Raw genomic sequence first — 22,500 nt, forward strand, 5'->3', positions numbered from 1 at the left:
AATTTCTCTCTTTCTCTTTCAGTGATATTATGGATGTATCTCTACTATCAATCTATCTATCTATCTTACACGTACTAAGTATAGAGATTCTCTATAGAAAACAAATAACTTTCAACTCTGTCTTAAAAATCTTCAGAGGGCTGTCTATTCATGTAATCTAAACAGAATCTCATTAACCCTCCCAAACACCTCTCTCCATCACATTTGTGAAGGATGTTCGAGCACATGTACATTTATTGCTGCTCTTGTATATTTGTTTATATATATTTGTTTATATATGTGGTCGGGAAGCAAGCTTCTTACCACACAGCCATGCCTGCTTAAGAAAGTCAAAATGGTTCACCAAGGGACAGCACAGACTGGTAACAGTGTCCAGGGTTGTGAATTGGCCTAGAACTGGCGTACAGTTAGATGGTTGACAGCCAAAGTCAGTGAAACCATCAGAGAGGTAGAACTCAGGCAAATAGTCATGATAGAAAACAAACAGTTTGATGTATCATAGGAATTGTTTGATCTCTGAATGGGCCTGCAACTCATGAACATAAAGAGTGGGGTGTCTGAACTGGAGACTTCTAGAGAGAAAGGAGCATTCAGTTTCAGAAAGTGGGAGACCAGAATGGAAGAGTACTTCAAATATCAGAACAAAAAATGGTTTTACTCACATGGAATATTCATTTTATTACACAAAGCTACAAAACCAACGGACTCCATTTCCATATTGGTCACACCCTTATCCTGTAGATGTTGAAGATATGCAACTCTGTCTTTATCAGAAAAGCTAGAAAATGGTCCATCAAGACGACCTTGACCTGTTAGAATAATATAAAATATAGATTTAATATTCTTTTCTACTCTAGGCACAAGGCCTCAAATTTTAGGAGGGGGGCAGTTGATTAGACCGATCCCAGTATGCAACTGGTACTTAATTTACTGACCCCAAAAGGATGAAAGATGAAGTTGACATAGGCAGAATTTGAACTCAGAACATAAAGACAGACGAAATACCACCAAGTATTTCGCCCAGTGTGCTAACATTTCTGCCAGCTTGCTACCTTGAAATATAGATTTAATATTTCAAATTACTCATGGTTGAGCAATTTGGAATGTAGAATATTTCATATGAAATTTAGAACATTTGCTTGTTTGTAGACAAGTGATGGGATAGAGAGGAGGTGAAAATAGTCAGTGGTACCAATAATGCATTAATAGACAAACAGCTATGCATATATGTATGAGTATACTCACACACACACACACACTCTCACACATCTCTCAATAGTATAATGTAGTGGATAATGTTATGTATAAATGTAATGTATAATCAGTATATATATTGTAAAGCTGAATTTGCGAGTGTGTGTGTGTGTGTTGCCCATATATATATATATATATATATATATATATATATATATACTTAGTTGTGATCTGAACATAACCGCTTCTGACACAGGGGATGCCATTTTGGGCATTCCATTTTCCTTGCTGGAAGGGTTCCCAACCCATGGGCAAAGGGGGGTTACATGATGGAGATGATGTTTTCAAAAGGGCTGGCATATGCAACCTGATCACCTCTTCCGATCAAACTCCCAACCCATGCGCTCCTGTCGAGACACTGATTCTGCAGAACTGGGTTGGCGATGAAAACCAACTTTAAAGTATAAATATAGATGTTTTTGAATCAGCAACGTTGTGTTCGGTTAAGTCCTATTTGGGGTGAAAAATCAATAAACTGATTCCTTATGGGGTTTTCCATTTAATCAAGATAAAAAAAAATAGATAAACTGATTCCTTATAGGACTTCCCACTAAAATTCACTACACCCCATTTTCAACCATAACTTTTACCAATTTTGATGTATTTTGTTCAAACTTGATGCCAGCATTACTTAGGACTCATGGGATTTTTGAATGCTTTAAGTTCTTCAAAAACGAAAAATAATAAATAACAGCGGTGCATCAGCATGACCGCAGCTCTGAGCTAAAACTACAGCAAAAAAAATTGGTGAACGGAAAATATCGATAACCCGATTCCTTTTGGGATTTCCCAATCAAATTGTCTGCAACTCATTTTCAGCCAAAAGTTTACCAATTTCAACGGATTTCGCTCAAATTTGACGTTGATGTTACTTCATTTGATTTGAAATAAAAAGCTTGATTAGCTTAATAATCCTAACTTAATCCCAAGCAAAGCCAGGCTATAGTGCTAGTATAATGTATAAATGTAATCATGTCGTCATCATTATTTTGAAGTTTTGTGATGCAAATGACCTTATGATCAGCAATACTAACTTCAGGAAGTCAGCCAATCAGCTGTTCACTTATTAATCTGGTGGGCACACAATTCAGATTGACTGCATTCTCACCAGAAAAGATGGTTGCTTATAAATGCCAAGTCATTTCCAGGTGAAGAGTGCAACCATCAACATGGGTCAGTCGTTAGTGACCTCAGGCTCTAGGCCAGAATGATGTCAAGAAGCAAACCAGTCTGCAAAAGAAAGATCTGGAAGCTTAAAAACCCTCTGAATGGTCAGAGATTTATAGGCATTCTAACTGAAGCATGTGATGAAAAGGAGGAGGAGGTAATAACATATAACATAGAGGACAACTTAATGAGGGCTACAGACTAAATTTGTGGCCAGTGCAAAGTCTCCTCCAGAACTAACCTCCACAGCACTTTTCAAAGCATTAATAACTTGTTTATGCGACTATCAAGGACAATGAGGTGGGGTGATGGAAGGAATAAAAGAGTAAAGTAGAAATGAAATGAAAATACCTTCATAGAAGTCATCACAACACATTGTAGTTCCCAAACAATTTGGTAAAGACAGACTATCAGCAATAGCTTTCAATTTGGAATAAATTTCTTTGCTTGGTACAGCTGGATTATGAACCATTTTTCCTAGAACTGGCTGCAGAATAGGGAAAGAAAGAAAGAAAGAGAGAGAGAGAGAGAGAAAGAAAAAAAAATTAAATGTTTTAATACTATTAAATTTTTTGAGCAGTGAATGGTGTAGAATCTGTGTAGATGTTATCAAAAAAGAAACAATGATATCTGTAAAATATCAAAAACACTGGTGTGGGTGCCGGTAGCATGTAAAAAGCACTGGTCATAGTGGCATGTAAAAAGCACCTAGTACACTCTGTAAAGTGGCTGGCACTAGGAAGAGTATCCAACTGTAGAAACCAAGCTAAAACAGACAATGGAACCTGGTACGGCCCCTGGCTTTGCCAGTTCCTGTCCAGCCATCCAACCCATGCCAGCATGGATGTTAAATGTCGATGATGATGATGATGAATCCTCACTACCTTTCATGCCTTTCTGTAGCTGTGTTGTGTGGCCATGTGTTATTCATTCTCACTAATAATCACTAATTAAGTTCTTTGTTCAGCTTTTAAAGCTCTTGACAAATGTGGAAAAAAATATTTTTTAAAGAAGCGAAAGATAGCGGAGCTTCTGGGATGTAGCCAACTCTTGATAGTCATATATTATGTGATAGCGTTCATGTATGGAGTGTGTGTATATGAGAATACTGTAGTTAGCAATTCTTATTTGTTCATTATACTTACATTTCAAAATTCATTTGAGCTTTACTAAGTATTTGACTGCTAGCATTAGATATTGCAAATACTGACTCTGTATACCAGTTTTTTTTTGAGCCATTTTGTTATGCAGAGGATAGTAGTATACCTGTGGTTGCAAAGGTGTTGCGGGGAATTGATCCTTGTATATCTCCTATGATCCTATACTTCCCAAGAATCTTTAGCTGACTTTCAATATGTTTCTATCAAAAGTTTAATGCTATTTATGAGTTTGCAAGGAAATGAATGTCCATCAAAGTTAAAATGTATCTAGCAACATTAGTAGCTACTTTAATATGGATTAAAGCCCCATGATCTTTCAACAACTTCATGCGCTAGTTACATCTAATTATTATAGCACAGGGCAGCCTTGCCACATATAATCTTATAAGTGAGAATAAAGGAAGCTGCTTCACCTGAATTTTAAATAAACAAAAAATGATACTATAATTCATAGCTTATCCAAAACAACATCTGTTCCATTGTCAGCCATGCTGGATGCAGTTGATTTTTGAGAGCAGATTTTTTCCACAAATAACAAACCTCTGTGTGTGTGTGTGTGTGTATGCTTAGATGATACATGCCCCCATGATGAACTCCCTCAAAACATTGCACTGCCTGACTGGCCCTCGTGCCGGTGGCACGTAAAAGCACCCACTACACTCTCGGAGTGGTTGGCGTTAGGAAGGGCATCCAGCTGTAGGAACTCTGCCAAATCAGATTGGAGCCTGGTGTCGCCTCCTGGTCCACCAGTCCTCAGTCAAATCATCCAACCCATGCTAGCATGGAAAGCGGACGTTAAACGATGATGATGATGATAAACAAATTCATTATTCAACACAGTTTTTTTTTTCTCAAACAGCAAGAGAGATAAGCACTCATCCAAGAGTAGCACACCTTGATTTCTTGCTTTCTTTACAAGACTTTATTGTGAAAAATTGTTCAGATATTAAGATACTTTCTTAACATAAAACCAATAGCAGCTTTCAAACACAAATAAAGAATTGTTATTCACCAATGCAATGTTGAGTACTCACTCTCACTGTTCGACATGTCAATATATATATATAAACAACTTCCCTTCTCTATTTTTAACAAAATTGTTGAGTTCTATGGGATTTCTTTCCATAAATTAAACACATCATATACAAGTATTATTTTCATATTTGCAAATTTACGCTTGTAAACTACCAGCAAAATATGAAGAACCAACCTTTTACACACACACACACACACACACACACATATATAGTAGATATACTTACAAGATTCCATTGTTGTTGCAGCTCCCAGTTCACAACTTTTTCAGAAATAATAACAGTTCCAGGATCTAAGCCTTGGTGAGAAGAGAATCATAAAATGAAATAGAAATTGTCTATATGCAAGTGCAAGTGTATATGTGTGTTTTTATATATGTGTATATATATATATATATATATATACACATTTATGTATGATATTGTATTGTATTACATTTATGTATACACAGCCACCATGCACATATATGTATCTCTGTATACATACAGACACACATATCTATATACACATACAAGTAACTGTGTGAATACATATGAATGCCTAGAGTGGCTTAGTATTGTTCTAGTTCTCAAATGTATATCTGTGTGTATACATATGTGTATTTATACTATATTAATGCATATGTGGGCATTTATTGCCAGTACAATTATGTTCCGAAAGTTTTTGTTTATAAAATAAACTCACCATGACCTATTTCTCTCTCCAGTTGTAAAAAGCCACTCTCAAGTCAATAAGTCTGATGTCTTGCCTATACAGCTAAACAGTTAAGTGCTTTAAATGTGCGAAACCAATGGTCACTCTATGACTGACCATAACAAACAACTTCTAAATATATATATATACAGACACACATATATATATGTATATACCCATACTCACACACATATCATCAGCATCATTTTACATCTGCTTTTCAAGGTGTGAATGAGTTGAACTGATCTTCCCCATCAAAGTATCTCGCTATATATTATCTTCCTTTGTCATCTCTTTCATGAGATTCACCTTCCCCCACTTGTCTCTGTGTCTTCCACTTCTACAGATTCCTTCCTCTTGAATCACTTAGTATTTCTGTTACTGAACTCCCATTCTTCATATACATTACTTATTGATGACACTTCTCTCTTATACAATACATATTATACTTCTTGTACCCGATCTTTCTCTCAGCCATTTGTACTCAGCCATTCATGTAGACGTAATATCATGCTTCAAGCAAGGCATGCTTGCCTCATTTCTCTGTAATCTTCATTCATTCTCTACATTCAATGCCCATGTTTTACTATCATGTAACAACATATTTCATATACCATCATTAGTGAGGTCCTTACCTCAGCTAGTGATCAAGTGAAACTTTCTTTATTGATAGAAGACTTAACAACTCACAGAACTTCTCACCCTCTGTTCTTACTCTAGCCCAGAAGTTCTCAACATGGGTGCACTAGGGATGTCAAAAGGGACATTAAGCTTTAGTGGGTGTTAAGCTAACATAATTACCATACTAAATTTTATCTATAGTAGTAATTATATTATATATAAAACTAGTCGTGGTTCTTAAAATGAAATGAGATCTCATCAGGCACATTGAAGATGTTAACTTGCAATGTTTAAAGTAAATTTACAACATATATGTGTTAATCTTTTCTCGTGTCACTGTTAAAAGCTTATACAATCCATTTTTAGATTAAGATTTATAAATTATCATCCATACTAAGTTAGTTTAGTCATGATACCTCACTCACCATATAAGTAGCTGCTAGGCGTAACAACTACTTAAAAGGATGGGAGGGGGGAGGTTAAGCATAATAATTACTTAAGTGGGTATGCTATAAAAAAAGGGTTAAATAGACACCTATCTCTGCCTGCTGAATTCTTTTCTGTTCTCATTCCTAATTCTTACATTGCAGATAGCATCAAGCTATGACCTGCACACTTCTCACAACCTGTTTATCTGTACTTAGTCTTCTTTGTGGTTGCTAGACTACAGAGCACTGAATGTAGTTAAAGACCTTCCCCAGGTCAATGAATGTTAAGTATGGTGGTTTCCTCTTTGGTAAGAATTCCTCCTGCAGTTGTCTAACAGGGGCATATGTGTATGTGTATTTATCTGTATGTGTGCTTGTGTGTGTGTGTGTGTGTGTGCGCACGCAACTGGGTGTGTACTTGGTATTATGGGATTACTGTAGGTGTGTGTGTGTGTGTGTGTTTGGTATAATAGGATTAGTGTAGGTGAGTGCGTACAGAATATAGGAAGCTAAATGGTCAAAAAACGAATGGTTTCTTTACCAAGTCCACCACTGGTGCCAAGACGGAAGAATGTGACATCAGAACAACCTGCATGAAACAAGAGTTTACCAATTTCTTGCAACACAGTAGACAAAGACGGAATTCCAATGCCATGCTGAAAATATATAAGCAAATTCATTTGTATAATATATATATTTATACATATACAGAGAGACAGACAGACAGATAGATATAGATGCAGTCAGACATACAAATAGAGATCCTGATGGTGGTGGTGGTGGTGATGGTGTAATGGTTATGTGGTGTGACAGTGGTAGTAGTTGTGGTAGTGGTTTGGTAGGTAGTTATTGATAGAGAGTGGGGTGTGGGAGTGATAATGTGTGATAGTTGTATCTATGGTGGTGTTGGTGGTGGTGCTAATGATGCTACTGATGATATGATGATGATGATGATGGCAGTGATGGTGATGATGATGATGATGATGATGATGATGATGATGGCAATGATAGTGACTACAATTAATACCACCACCACCATACAGTCAAGGTATAACACATAACACAGTACAGAAATGCATACTTACATTAACAAAGAGGACTTGCCCGACCTTGTAGAATACGTAACGATCAGTACTCTGAGCATAGTTGTAAGGTTCCTTGCCTTCTGCAGTAAGTCGTTCTTCCATAAGACGAGCAAAGGCAGCCATCCTCTTTGCTGAGCCACCCATACAGACAAACTATAAAGAGAAATATCCCCAGAAAAGGTGAACATTAATAATGAGTTCAAATTTTTGCCACGAGGGCAGCTTGTGGGAGGGAATTAAGTCAATTACATCAACCCCAATGTGTAAATGGTACTTATTTAATCAACCCTGAAAGGATGAAAAGCAAAGTCAACCTCAGCAGAATTTGAACTCATAACGTAATGGCAGACGAAATACCACTAAGCATTTTGCCCAGTGTGCTAACAATTCTGCCAGCTCACTGTCTTAAAGTGGACATTAATAATGATTAGTTAATAAGCAGATTCGTTAGAACATGGTAACAAAATGGCTAGCAGTAATTGTAATGGCTCTTTGTATTGTGAGTTCAAATACCACTAAAGCCAACTTTGCTTTTTAACTCTCCCTAGGGGTTGATAAATAAAGTACTATTATGGGTTGATTCTTCTCTCTCTTTCTCTCTAACACTCAATCTATCTCTCCTTCCCTCTCTCTCACTATCACACACACACACACGCACACATTTCATTAGAAGAGAGTCATAAGGAACCACTCATCACAAGTGGTCCTACCTCATCCAGCACCCTACAAAACTCAGCCAAAGAAACCATAGAAAAGGGTAGGCATGGATGGGCTGGTATGAGGTGATTTTAATGAATTAAGAATATATTGTATACAACATTTAGTAAACCTTAACTTAGTAAAACAAATTTGTGCAATGGGTCTCTTTCAGTTATTTCTCCTTATAGTTCCATTTACATTTTATTATGCAAATTATTCATGGCCAAAAATGTACTAAACTATTTTTGGATAATGATAATGTAAATTATTTATTATTATTATGGCCGGGTTCCAACCCAGGTCAGATTTTATGTCCTTTCTAATACATACTCCTCATGTAGATTGCATTTTCTCATTAGTAGAGACAGGATCTCCTCTGGTGAGGCAGAAATTGCATGGATCCAACGAATCAGTTTGTTGAAGCTTACATCCACCAAAAACCAACCTCTCGCAATTCAAGGCTGGAACTTTTAATCATTGAGGTTTACTCTTCTGGGTATGTTTGGTCCAGGACTGTTTATTTTTATATTCACAGATAACCTTCACATTTGAAGGCCTTTCCCCTATCTGTCACTTGGAGACCTGGTCGAAGGAAGTTTTCTCTCCACACCAAAGGCTGTCAGAAGATAGTTTGGCTCAGTCCTCCCCACCAACTGCCTTAGGAGCCCTCTCTCCAGAGTTTCTGTAGGAGTTTACTCCCTTAACCTTTCCCAATGCAAGAGAATGTGAAAATAATATAAAACGGAATATGAAAATAAGAATATAAATATAAAAAGATGCTGAAAAATATACAATATATATATACACACACAAACAAAACACATACACACAAATATCCCATACATAATGTACACACTGCTGAAAGGCTGTTAACTCTTGTGAACAAGCTCAGTAGGGTTGCCAATTTAGTCACCAATGACTCATCCATGTGACAGGTTTTATTGGGTTACATGTTACCAGTAGCACTTTGCAAGTGACCTAACAATGTAAAAGCAGCAAGCAGAACATGTATAAACACACACACACACAGAGTCTGCACTAATGTTCAGCTCATCAAAGTTTTTGGTGATTTTTCCATGACATATATGCATGTGTGTATATGTATGAAAGTGTATGACTGTATGGGTGTGTATGTGCATGTGCACACACAACAAACACTCGTGTGTGTGTGTGTGTGTTTGTGTGCGTGTGTGTGTGTGTGTGTTTGTGTGAGTATGTACATGCATGTGTGAGTGTGTGTGATATTCCATCCAGTTGAAAATATATTTTCAACTGGAAGGAATATCACACACAAATACACTATAGAAGAAGCAGGTTAATGCCTCATACAATATTAAAATGTTTGATGAAATATTTAAAAGTCTGATGTACTATTTTAATGTCTGATGCAATATTCTAATGGCTGATGTAATATTTTAACATCTGATGTAATATTTAAAATGTAATATTCTCATTTAAAACTGTTATATATTTTAACCATTGTGGTGTAATATTTAAGTACATGACATACTATTTTAATTTAACACAGCTTTACCTTAACATCTCCAAATAATTTAGAGACATCATCTTTAGGGACATTTATCCCAATATGGAAGAGATGGTCATCTGTCATCTGTTTAATTCTCTGGTTTGGAATAGAAGCCATTCTATAGAACAAAAATATGTAAAAGTTATGAAAAATATTTGCAAAAAAAAAAAGCACCACACACTTAAAGTTATTTTAAAAAGCAAAAAAAAAACATATAAAAAACAAAAATAATTTATGTAAAAAACATACGTAAAAACCTAAAAGGTAAAAATAATGACCACCACCAGAAACACTAAACCACCACCACTCATACTAACCATTACTCACACTGACACCACCACTACTTATACTGCCATTACTCACACCACCACCATCACCTTGGTTACCTTTCTAGAACCTGTTCTGTTGCAAGACCTGATCTCTAGTTTGGGATAAACTCCTCCCATTCCACCAACACTCACAGAAATCATGTAAAGAATTGTATTTGAGAATAAACTTGATTTTTTTTTTAAAAAGTCACCATTAATCAAGCAAATTTATGTTCAAAGATAATTAGGTCACCTTATATACAAAGAGCTAAGTAGGTCACCTAATATACAAAGAGCTAAGTTGGTCACTTTGATAAAATCTCCGTGTATGCATATGCTTGTGTGTTCATGTGTATATGTGTGTGATTATGTGCGTGGAATATGTATGTATGTATGTATGTATGTATATATATTCTTCTATTATTTTACTTCTTTCAGTCATTTAACTGTGGCCATACTGGAGCACGACCTTAAAGGGTGTTAGTTGAAGAAATTGATCCTAAGACTTATTCCTTGTAAGCCTAGTACTTATTCTATCGGTCTCTTTTGCTGAACTGCTAAGTTATGAGGGCATAAACACACCAGCATCAGTTGTCAAATGATGGTAGGGAGACAAACACAAACACACTCACACATATACAACAGGTTTCTTCCAGTTTCCATCTACTAAATCCACTCACAAGGCTTTGGTCGGCCCAAGGATATAGTAGAAGACACTTGCCCAAGGTGCCACGTAGTGGGACTGAATCTGGAACTGTGTGGTTGGGAAGCAGGCTTACCACACAGCCACAAATAAATGAATGCATGTATACATTTGTCTGTCTGTCTGTATATATATATATATATATATATATATATATATATTGGGCCTCACCGAGGCGATGACTACGGACCGAGACCTTTGGAAATGGGCTGTGCGTGAGAAGACCCGGCAAGCCAAGTAAGATCGTTGCCAGTGCCCCTGGACTGGTTCTTGTGCGGGTGGCACATGAGATGCACCATTTTGAGCGTGGCCGTTGCCAGTACCGCCTGACTGGCTCCTGTAGGATTTTCGAGCGAGATCGTTGCCAGTGCCCCTGGACTGGCTTGTGCGGGTGGCACATAAAAGACACCATTTCGAGCGTGGCCGTTTTCGTGCGGGTGACACGTAAAAGCACCCACTACACTCTCTGAGTGGTTGGCGTTAGGAAGGGCATCCAGCTGTAGAAACTCTGCCAAATCAGACTGGAGCCTGGTGTTGCCATCCGGTTTCACCAGTCCTCAGTCAAATCGTCCAACCCATGCTAGCATGGAAAGCGGACGTTAAACGATGATGATGATGATATATTCATACATACATATATATATTAATTATCTGAAGTGTACACCATTATATACTCATCATGGCTGATCTTACCAATTGGTTTCGCACTAGGGGTACAGCGTGTTAGGTAACAATTTAATTATACAACTCTACGCTCATCAGAGGTAGCTGATATGGAATGAAATACGGCAACAATAGAGACCAGTCACCATATTTTATACTGTACACTTCAGATAATACATCCACTCTATTGACAGATATATGAGTGCATCTTTTCCATGACTTATGGATTTTTAGATGACTTACTTATGTGTGTGTGTATATATATATATATATATCATCATCATCATCATTTAACATCCGCTTTCCATGCTAGCATGGGTTGGATGACAGGAGCTGGCTAGGCAGAAGACTGCACCATGCTTTGCTGTCTGTTTTGGCACGGTCTTTTATAGTTGAATGCCCTTCCAAATGCCAACCACTTTACAGTGTGGACTGGATGCTTCCTATGTGGCATCAGCACTGGTACGATAACCGAGTAACTTACAAGACAAAGAAGCCTTGCTGTAGAGGTGATACATGGTTACTGAGAGAGAGAGAGAGACAGACAGAGAGACAGAGAGAGAGACAGAGAGACAGAGAGATAGACAGAGAGACAGAGAGACAGAGAGAGAGATGTCCAATGACCAATTTGCTATGTTAAAAAGTTTACTTTGCATTCACCATTTCACATGTACAACTCCAAACCATAAATCCATCAGGCTGATCCTATGGAAAGACAATGATTGAAGAAGCATAATACTCATTATGATTTCCCATACCTTCCTTTTTCTATTTCATGCACACAGACAATCACATACATTAACATATTAGCAATCATCACCAGTCAGTCTACTTTGTTCAGCTCTCTTAGCATTAAAATGTTATTGATCTCTTGACCTGCCTTTGGCATTTAATTGGTATTAGTCACATGAACACTTTTTCTTCCAGGTAGCTAATTAGTGAAATTATACTATTAAGTTCACTTCTTTAATCTCAGTGGTTGCTTACCAACAACCTTTTGAAGATTCTAACTATTATAAAATCTTGGAATCAAAGATTTATTCCAAATTTAATGATAGCAACTTAAAAGAGAGACCACACAAATCATAACACAAATGTCACTAATTAACGCATTTCATGGTTTCATAGATAATTTCTCAATAACATGATCAACAAGCGCATGTATTTCTTACTGAATTCTATTACACATTTATAAATCACTAACCTAAACGGCACTCTCCATGTGGACTTTTAGGCTAGCTCCTGCAGAGGGTTAAATGGGCTTGCAGCCCAAAACTAAAGATAATAAAGCATATATTAGTACCAAAAAACAATATGGTATTACTTTAAATTCAGTTTAAATGAAAAACTTGTAAGTTAACAAATTTTTTGAGTTCTTTTAAAATTTGAATTTTCAGCTGTTAGCATATAACAAGTCCTCATCCAGACCTGATCCCTATGCTGCATCTTCAAGAACCAATTGAAGAACACATCAGATTTTCAATCTTGGGAGCATCCTGATTCTAAAAAAGTATGTGTCTATGTAGAGCAAATTTAGACTAAGATACAGAGGTCCCAAACAGATGGACAGTTTCATGCTTATTATTATAGATGCTTTTCAACCCCATTCAAAATATATACACTCCTTTCACAAGTAACAAATACACATTTCAAACTCATGAACTTCACTTAAAGAGTAGAACAATAAACAATTTTTCCTGTCTTCCACTAAATATTAATATTAATATTGTGCAAATATTCCATGTATCTTCTCTACAGCAACACACCTATTTCTGTCCTCATTCTTGATCTCTTTCCCCTTTCCCTCCCCCCTCTCTCTCTCTCTCTCTCTCCCTCTCTCTGACTGAGTAACCACATATCTCCTCTGTGGCAAGACACCTGCCTCTATCCCTCAGTCACACTCTAACTGCTCATCACCTAGCACAAGGCCACCCCTCTCAAACAATCTTTGTCTTGCAAGTTACTTGGTGACCTTACCAGTGCTGATGCATCCAATCCACTGTAAAGTGGTTGGTGTTTGGAAGGGCATCCAGCTGTAAAAACCATGCCAAAACAGGCTCCACTAGTGCAGATGCCATGTGAAAAGCACTTTGTCCACTGTGTAAGGTGGTTGGTATTAGGAAGGGCATCCAGCTGTAAAAACCCTGCCAAAACAGACAGTGAAGCCTGGAGCAGTCTTCTGCCTGGTTAGCCCTTGTCAAACCATCCAACCCATGCCAGCATGGAAAACAGATGTTAACTGATGATGACAATGAGTCTTCACATAGAAAAATATGTACTAACAATGTACCAAACACACAATACTCGTGTTAAAAATAGGCCTCAAGTTTTCCTATATACTTCTTGACATTAAATACTGTTTTAAATACCTCATATGAATGGTATATTGCTACAAATTAATTTTTACATGTCATTCAAGAATGAAGAAGGTTCTACTGTTTTTATTTTCTTAGTAAGTATTATTCTTGAATTTTGCAATGCGTCACTTCGTTTGTTCTACATGAATGCACAAGTTTAACTTGTGTAACACTTTAATAGATTGTTTCTATGAACATGTGACACAATGGTGTCACTGAAACCAGTCTCTTTTTCTATACTTTCTATTTCAATTGCTTAAAATATGGAAATCATTTTAAGCTATTAAATATAAATTCAATACATATTTAATATGTCAAAAAGTGTGCAAGACAATATACAGCTTATTTTATTTTGTATATTGTATCTTTTATGTTTTATTTTTACTTGTTTCAGTCACCTCGACTGTGGCGATGCTGGAGCACCACACTGAAGGGTTTTTTGTCAAGCAAATTGACCCTAGGACATATTTCTTTTAAAGTCTAGTATTTATTCTATCAGACTATTTTGCCGAACCACTAAGTTATGGGGATGTAAACACACCAACATCAGTTGTCAAGCAGTGGTGGGAGACAAACACAGACACAAAGACACACACACACAGATATATACATATATATATCATCACCATTTACTGTTCACTTTTCATACTGGTATGGTTGGATGGTTTGATGGTTGGATGGTTGGATGGTTGGATGGTTGGTATGGTTTGATGGTTGGATGGTTAGGCAAAGGACTGCACCATGCTTTGCTGTCTGTTTTGGCATGGTTTTTGCACCTTGATGCCCTTCCTAACACTAACCACTCAACAGAGTGGACTAGCTGCTACAAGGGTGATGCCTTAGATAGAAACAACTACAGAGGTATATACAGAGGTATCATATAGCTAAACCAGGTCATGAAAGCTCAACTAATTAGGAATATAATTAAACTAGATGAGATGCTATTTAGTTTTGTACCAGGGAAGAGTACCACAGATGTTATCTTCCCAGTGAGACAGCTGCAGGTAAAATATTTGGTAAAAAGTAGGCCATTGTACTTGGCTTTCGTCAACCAGGAGATAGAATACCTCACTCTGTTATCTGGTGGTCTCTAAGGAAGTTAGGAGTAGATTAGTAGCTTGTTAGAGCTATACAAGTTATGTGTAGTAGTGCTGTCAGTAGGGTGGGAGTCGACCATGAATACAGTGATGAATTTAACGTACAAGTAGGAGTCCACCAGGGATCAGTTCTCAGTCCACTATTATTTATCATAGTCATCCAGGGCATCCAGCTGTAAAAAAAACATACATATATATACATATATGTATGTATATATATATATATATATATATATATATATATATGTATGTATGTATGTATGTATGTATATGTATATGTATGTGTCCATCTGGTTCACCAGTCCTCAGTCAAATCGTCCAACCCATGCTAGCATGGAAAGCGGACGTTAAACGATAATGAAGATGATGATGATATATAGGAGCACTCCGTCGATTATGACAACAAGGGTCCCAGCTGATAGAATCAACGGAACAGCTTGCTCGTAAAATTAACGTGCAAGTGGCTGAGCACTCCACAGACACGTGTACTCTTAATGTAGTTCTCGAAGAGATTCAGTGTGACACAGTGTGACAAGGCTGGCCTTTTGAAATACAGGTGTAACAACTCATTTTTGCCAGGTGAGTAGACTGGAGCAACATGAAATAAAGTGTCGCCGGGAATTGAACTCACAACCTTACAATCGTGAGCCGAATGCCCTAACCACTAAGCCACATGCTTTCACATATAAAGTCCACAACGAAATATATATATATACATACATATATATATATATATATATACATACATATGTATATACATGCATACGCAAACATACATACGCATACATACACATACATACATACACATACATACATACACATACATACATACATATATATATATATATATATATATATATATATATATATATACATTAATAATATGACAACAAAAGAATGAATGAGACCTTGATATTATGTAAATAGAGGAATTTATCTGTAAAATAATCCGTGACAATTATTCAGTTGGCATAATAAAACTCCGAGTTTTGGATGTCAGAGCGGAAATCTGCTCCAACATCCGAAACTCAGAGTTTTATTATGGCAACCGAATAATTGTCATATATATATATATATATATATATATATATATATATATATATATATAAATTAAACAGAAACTGGTGAAATACATCAATTATTATTTTTTAATTCAATTCAAATAGACTATATATATATATATATATATACAACAGGCTTCTTTCAGTTTCCATCTACCACATCTGCTCACAAGGCTTTGGTTGGCCTGAGGCTATAGTAGAAGACATTTGCCCAAGGTGCCACACAGTGGGACTGAACCTGGAGCCATGTGGTTGGGAAGAAAGCTTCTTTACCACACAGCCATATCTGTATGTTTGGAATACTGTTAATACACGCTTTTGGTAATATCCAGCCAATTATCTGTAACATAAGTTACTAATAGATGGTGACAGACAAAAAAGAAAAGTTTAATTTTCATGCCTAAAGAACTTACGAAAGATTCTAGAATGTTTTGGCAGACATATGAAGAACTTGGGATCTAGAGCTCCTGAGGGACTTTGCACACTGAAGTTGACAGCCGTGTTTTTAGATCTATGTTTAATAAGATCATTTTAATTCCTCAATATTTTCTCTAAGAAATTATTCCTGTTGTGACCATCAACTATCTTCTAATTGATATGAGATACATTGCTGCTCTTATCATTTGATAATTTCATCATTTCTTGATTCACAGACATAACTAATAAATCGTACATTATGTAAGTTTAAAACGTTTAGTTTTATAAACAAACACTGTTGAAGAAAATTCTTTCTTCTACTAATTATTCAACATGTAAAATATAGCACAACAGATGTGTTAAGTTTCAAATCATCTGGCTGAAATACCCTATTGCAAAGATAACTGCATACCATCTTTGAGTACCATTTTGAATATCGTATTCTGCACTGTTCTTTAGCTCCATTTTTATCAAATTCTCAAAAATGATAACCTTCGATAGATTCAGTCATACTTTGTTTGGTCTGGTGATAAGAGCCTTGCCCTTTCAGCAGGCATCATTTATTTTTGAGAGAAAATTAATTACCTTATCACAGACCTTTTACAGATAAAATTCTTAGTTTCAAATTTCAGAGGTTTAGCCCCAATGCCAAAACTTCCCATACGGTCATCATGCCTGCCTAACGTAAGCAGAAATCTGTAATTTGCTTTTCACTGTTATTATCCTGAAGAAATTTTTCTGTTAATGCAGCAGCCATGCCTTTGACATTTCTGGGTCATTAACTTGAAGTGCAACTTATGCAAATAGTGTCATTGCTACGAATTATAAACTTTTATGTTCACAGGTTTTATTCAGCTAGATGCTATATTAAATATTGTCAGATACAAAACATATTAGTGTATGTATTAACAATGAATACCATATTCCACTTTTCACAAGATGCAAGTGGTTAATACGCGCAATATTTTCTAGATACTTTCGTTTTTGTTAACCGTTCCTAGAACTTCAACAATCTGCGAATGAGGTTTTAGTGAAATGAATCCTAAATAGAGAAATGAAAGCCACGTGATAGGTTAGACTAATAAAATGTGAGCTTTTGATATATTTCAACCGAAATATGCAAAAAGAAACTGGAAAAACATTTTGAAATTTAAAACCATTAAACATCAACCTAACCCAAGATTCTAGAAACGACACAGATTATTACATCAAAAGGCTAATTGATGATTTCAAATTTTGTCACAAGGCCAGCCATTTCGGGAAAGGGGTTAGTCGATTACATCAACGCTTGTGCTCAACTGATGCTTATTTTATCGACCTTGAAAGGTCTTGGAGGAATTTGAACTCAGAACATAAATAAGGACAAAATGTCGCTAAGCATTTTCTCCGGCATGATAACAATTATGTTAGTTCGCTGCTTTAAATGGCTAATAATAAACATTCATCCTTTTTAACTCATCAGCTAAGTTGATGCAGTTGAACAATGAACATTTATTTATTGAAGAAATGTGTTAAAAAAATTAAATTACACAGGAATTGAAAGTTTATAAAAATTCAATTCCTTGAAATGAAAAAAAAAATACCGTAAATACATTTCATACTTTTGGCATTGGTTGTTTATAAACACGAAACACAAAGTACTGTCATTTGAAGTCAACGTGGAAACTAAAGCTTACAAAATTATTATATTTACATAAATCAAATAAACTCACTTTTAAACTACATTTCCCCAATGGAAAAACGGAACAAAATCTTATTCAATTAAATTGAATTTATTTACATATACAATTAACCGATCCATTTTATATAGAGTTTTGCAATTAACTGAATTATGCACTTAAGGAGAATCAAAAACAGAATGCAGTAAGAAAATGAAAAGAAATTCTGAACTCCTCAAAGAAACCACTTTTTCTTTCCCTTCTCCCATTGTTTTCTCTCCATGGTGTGGAGCACCTATTTGTATTCAAATTGTGTGTGTGTGTTCCACATTATATATTTAGTTGTATTCAGAAACTTGGTGACTGTTAGCTAGAGTTCTGTTGAACAGAAACAGAAGAGGAGCATCGTACGAGATACGTTAAACAACAACCTTCTAAAAGGACAGTGAACTTCGAATGCCTTCACTGCTCCAAATAACTGTTACCTTGTTTAAGATGCTTAAAATTCCTAATGGACCTCCTTGCAAGTTGTATGGCTACAATCTGGGACAGAAGTATCGGGTTTATGAACTGCCATGGATATCATAGTAATTTAGTTCTGTCAACTAAATGAAAAACTTAGCTCGTCTTGGAGATAGCGAGATGAAGATATAGAAAACTTGGTGAGTGAACAGCGTGATTTGTTAGCTTACATCAGTGTTTCTCAACAGAGGTCCATATAGGACTTTTGGTGGATTCACGCAAGCAAAATCGTAAATTGGGGATCCACAGTAGAATTTTAAGGGTTTATGAAAAAATTTGGTCAATCTCTAGTTTAGGACCCGGTCACAAAATTTACCCCCAAAAATAGTGTAATAGGTGTCCTAAACTAGAGATTAACCAAAAACTTTGCTTTAGAAGTATTTATTACAAGAAACAGCAATTTTTCTTTCATAACGTTTTACATAGCTCAATCTACACAAGTAAATGTGACAAACATAATAGGAATTTTTGAAAGTATCTACAAACTAGTTTTTAAACGTCGAATGGCAATCAGAATCCACCAGAGTGAAATACTAATCAAAAGGGTGAATAGGTAAAAAAAAAACAGTTGAGACCCACTGGTTTAAATGAACAGACATTTGAGAGGATCAGAAGTGTCATCCAGCATGGCTAGTCAGAAATTACTGTCAAAGAAGTACCAAACTTTTGTGAGTTCACGTGCACTTCTATTTTTGAAATACAAGTCAATATGTAGCCACCAACAGGATATGTAGGATACTGTCAATAATATGAATAAAGATTCCTATTATACAGCTGAAATAAATACCACTGCCACCACTCTAAAAGAAGGGGGAAATTGTCAGTTTCACTCAGTTCTTTGTTTTGATTACAGTGTGTGTGTGTGGTAATGTACAAAGAATATAGCATATAGAGCTCAATACGTTGGGTAGTCATGAACAGGCCCAGTCCGGGCGAAACTCGAGAAGACTTTGAACATAATTAACACCCAGAAACACACCTACGTACATATATACATACGTACGTACGTTAGTAAGTAGGTAGGTAGGTACCTACCTAGTTACAAACGTATGTAGGTAGGTGTGTGTGTTAATTATATCGAAAGTCTTCTCTTAAGTTCCGCCCGACTGTGCCTATTAGGTAGGGAGGGAGAGAGTTAGCTAGATAGATAGATAAATAATAGATAGATAGATAGAGATCAGACGGTTCGGAATTAGCATGAAGAGAGAAAGTGTGAGAAGCGGGAATGGGTGTGTGTGTGCTGCCGAGAATTTTTATTGTCGAGTAGTTTTCTCCGCTTGATCGGTATAACCAAACTATCAACAGGTTCAACACATACAAGGGTTAGACAAGGAAGATGAAACCTTTACATGTTCTCTCGACCTGCTAGAAATGGCAGCTAAATCTATCTTACACTACATCATAATGTCTAAAAACGAAAAAAAAAAAAACGGATGACACGTTATATAACTTAGCTGGGTGGTGGGATGACTATTTGTAAATATAAGTCGGAATTGGTTTGACTGCCACTGATCGCACATCTACTTGAAATTGTTACGGAAATTCGCAAACAAATACTTTCACTTATACAATTTCTCCGAAAAATTGTCCAGATATACAATGTCCATGCTGGGTGAAAGTAAAGAATACGTACACCCGGTATTTAGGGTTAGGGTTAGGATTTTTGCTACGCTGAAAACGGGTGGTGTACGTATTCTTCATCTCCGCCTCCATACAGTTTGGAATTTTATTGTATAAGGAAGGCTGTCTAGCTGTGACAACCTTGTTTATTGATGTGGGCCACTTTAGGCTTAGGAGTTCAGAATTTATTACATTTACGTCATTTAAATATGTTCAGGAGTGTGTTGAGAGATTTTGGCTGCTGTGTTAAGGAGAACTGGTCATTACGATAATGGTGTCTTTGTAAATAAGAGTCTATTTATAAGTTGATATAACGTGTGAGAGATTCTAGATAATATATAATTGGTTTCATTCATAATTAGAGTACCAATATATCGCAATATGGTCCTGCGTGCTGTCAGAATCGTTAGCACGCAAAGCAAAATGTTTAGCGGCATTTTGTCCGTCTGAGCTTTACGTTCTGAGTTCAAATTCCGCCGAGGTCGACCTAGTCTCCCATCCTTTCGGATCGATAAAATAGATACTAGTAGAACACTGGAATCGATGTAATCGGTTTACAGCTCCCCTAAAATTGCTGGCCTTGTGTCAAAATTTGAAACTAATATGTTCCAAAATTCATAACGAAACAAAATATTTAGTAATCGTAAACCCTAACCCTAAGGCACATGCAAATAAATAACAAACATGTACTCCGCATGTTTGAGAACAGAGTCTGTAACATTAAATATTGCGTGGGTGGGTGCTTCTGTTTGCACCGGTCTAAAGGAAATTCAGTATTACCGTTTATGTCATGTACCGTAGCTTGATTTTTTTTCACTGACAGTGATCTGTACAATAAGTACAAGACTTAAATGAATACTGGTATCGATATGATTGATGAAAAAAAAACTAAAAGGAGTGTCTCTGTATGGCCGCGGTCCCATAAATGCCAGGCGTCACTACAAAACCACCTTCTACTTTTGTCCGTGCCAGTAGACGAAATGGTTACATATTTTGTGAATTTTATTTAGTGTTTGCAGTTAGAGTGTATTATGTACACTGATGAAACCAAATAAGGTTACGGTTTCATCAGTCTACACAATACACTCTAACCGCGGTCGAGTTCCGGTAACAGTTTACAACATAACGCTACCAACAATACAATAATCATCGTCGTCGTTGTCATCAACACTACATTTCATACATTGGCAAGCAATTCTTTCTCCAATACTACCGCTAACTTTTTCTCTCAAACATTGTTTATAATTTTAAGCTATAGTTTAATTTTCAGAATGAATAACCTTAATAAAGAATTAAGTGATTAATCATTTTAGTTTAGTAAAATAATAATAGTAAATTCGTATATAGGCCCAAGGCTTGATTATTTGTTTTTCTTTTAGTTGGGTGGTGGTGGAATATTAATGATTTTAACGACCTCAGTACTCGATTAGTTCATTATTTGATATATCCAAGAAAAATGAAAGGTAAAGTTGACACTACGAAATTTGTACTTCGAACAAAGAACACAACTAAATACGACCCGATGCTCTGAGTAACTATACCAACGCTTTCATTATAGAATACACATTTCATCGGTTTCATTATTTCGAAAAAGCTTTATTAAAAATAATAAAATCTATTAAAATGTTTTGTCGAAAAAAAACTCTTTAGAAGGTTTTATCATTCTTTACACTTTAACTGAAAGTATTCTGTTGGAGGGAGATTTGCCCGGACTAAGCAGAGTATCAGTCTAGATTTGTAATCCATCTGTTATTGTAGCGGTCCTAGAAAACTGAAAGCTAAAGAGTGGGCAAAAACACCCGTAGAAGTATGTAAAAACGACTTTTCATGAAGGTAATATCATAACCACAAAAACGAACTAAAAAAAGTCTAAACATAATTTTCCCATCTTAAACAACAAAATCTTAAAATATCCCTCGGCAAACATAACAAGGTGGCCTCAGAACAGCGTTAAGAAAACATATTTCGCACTCGAAAAACAAAATCTGATTGAAAATAGTGAAAGTATTCAAAAGTAGAAGCGCTACATTATATTTAAAGATCGTCGAAAATGAAAGACGACTAGTTTGATCTGAGATAGATTTGGTTGTTTTATGTATTTTTTCTAGTAGAGTAAGCGATCAGGCAGAGACCCCTTCCTAGATTTGGAGGTGTGTTTGTGGAGTTTAAGTGCTTGAATGATAAAATGGATTACACACAAGCTAACTTGCCAATTCTTTTTTTTTTTTTCAAATAATATTCAACATCTTAAAAAGACAGAAAAAGAGAAAGGAGACACTGGATGACGTGGTCCTACGTGAATGAAAAAAGACGGAACTGTTACAGATGGAATGCTTTAGATAAGACTGTTGAATGAGGACTGGACGGAATTTAAAGGCAATATTAAAACCTGCCCCTACAGGACTGCAAAGATGTATTTACAAT

At 36.1% G+C, this 22,500-nt stretch overlaps 1 protein-coding gene across 2 annotated transcripts in view; it reads right to left on the bottom strand.

Annotated features, from left to right (window-relative positions):
• Window positions 1-634: 634 nt before the first annotated feature.
• LOC106877898 (uridine phosphorylase 1-like) overlaps window positions 635-22,500 on the bottom strand; it is a 23,249-nt gene continuing 1,383 nt past the window's right edge. The window contains exons 2-8 of one of the 2 annotated variants that reach the window (XM_089364534.1): window positions 14,904-14,971; window positions 9,677-9,788; window positions 7,444-7,596; window positions 6,900-7,014; window positions 4,844-4,914; window positions 2,773-2,908; window positions 635-809 (exon numbers count right to left, since the gene is read on the bottom strand). In XM_089364534.1, coding sequence (XP_089220660.1) covers window positions 655-809; window positions 2,773-2,908; window positions 4,844-4,914; window positions 6,900-7,014; window positions 7,444-7,596; window positions 9,677-9,787 — 741 coding nt within the window. In that variant the 5' untranslated portion in view covers window position 9,788; window positions 14,904-14,971 and the 3' untranslated portion in view covers window positions 635-654. The remainder of the gene's footprint in view (window positions 810-2,772; window positions 2,909-4,843; window positions 4,915-6,899; window positions 7,015-7,443; window positions 7,597-9,676; window positions 9,789-14,903; window positions 14,972-22,500) is intronic. The other variant, XM_089364533.1, reaches the window with a different exon arrangement.

The sequence above is a fragment of the Octopus bimaculoides genome, chromosome 16, assembly GCF_046866305.1.
Source record: "Octopus bimaculoides isolate indiv1 chromosome 16, ASM4686630v1, whole genome shotgun sequence".
Classification (NCBI taxonomy): Eukaryota; Metazoa; Mollusca; class Cephalopoda; order Octopoda; family Octopodidae; genus Octopus; species Octopus bimaculoides.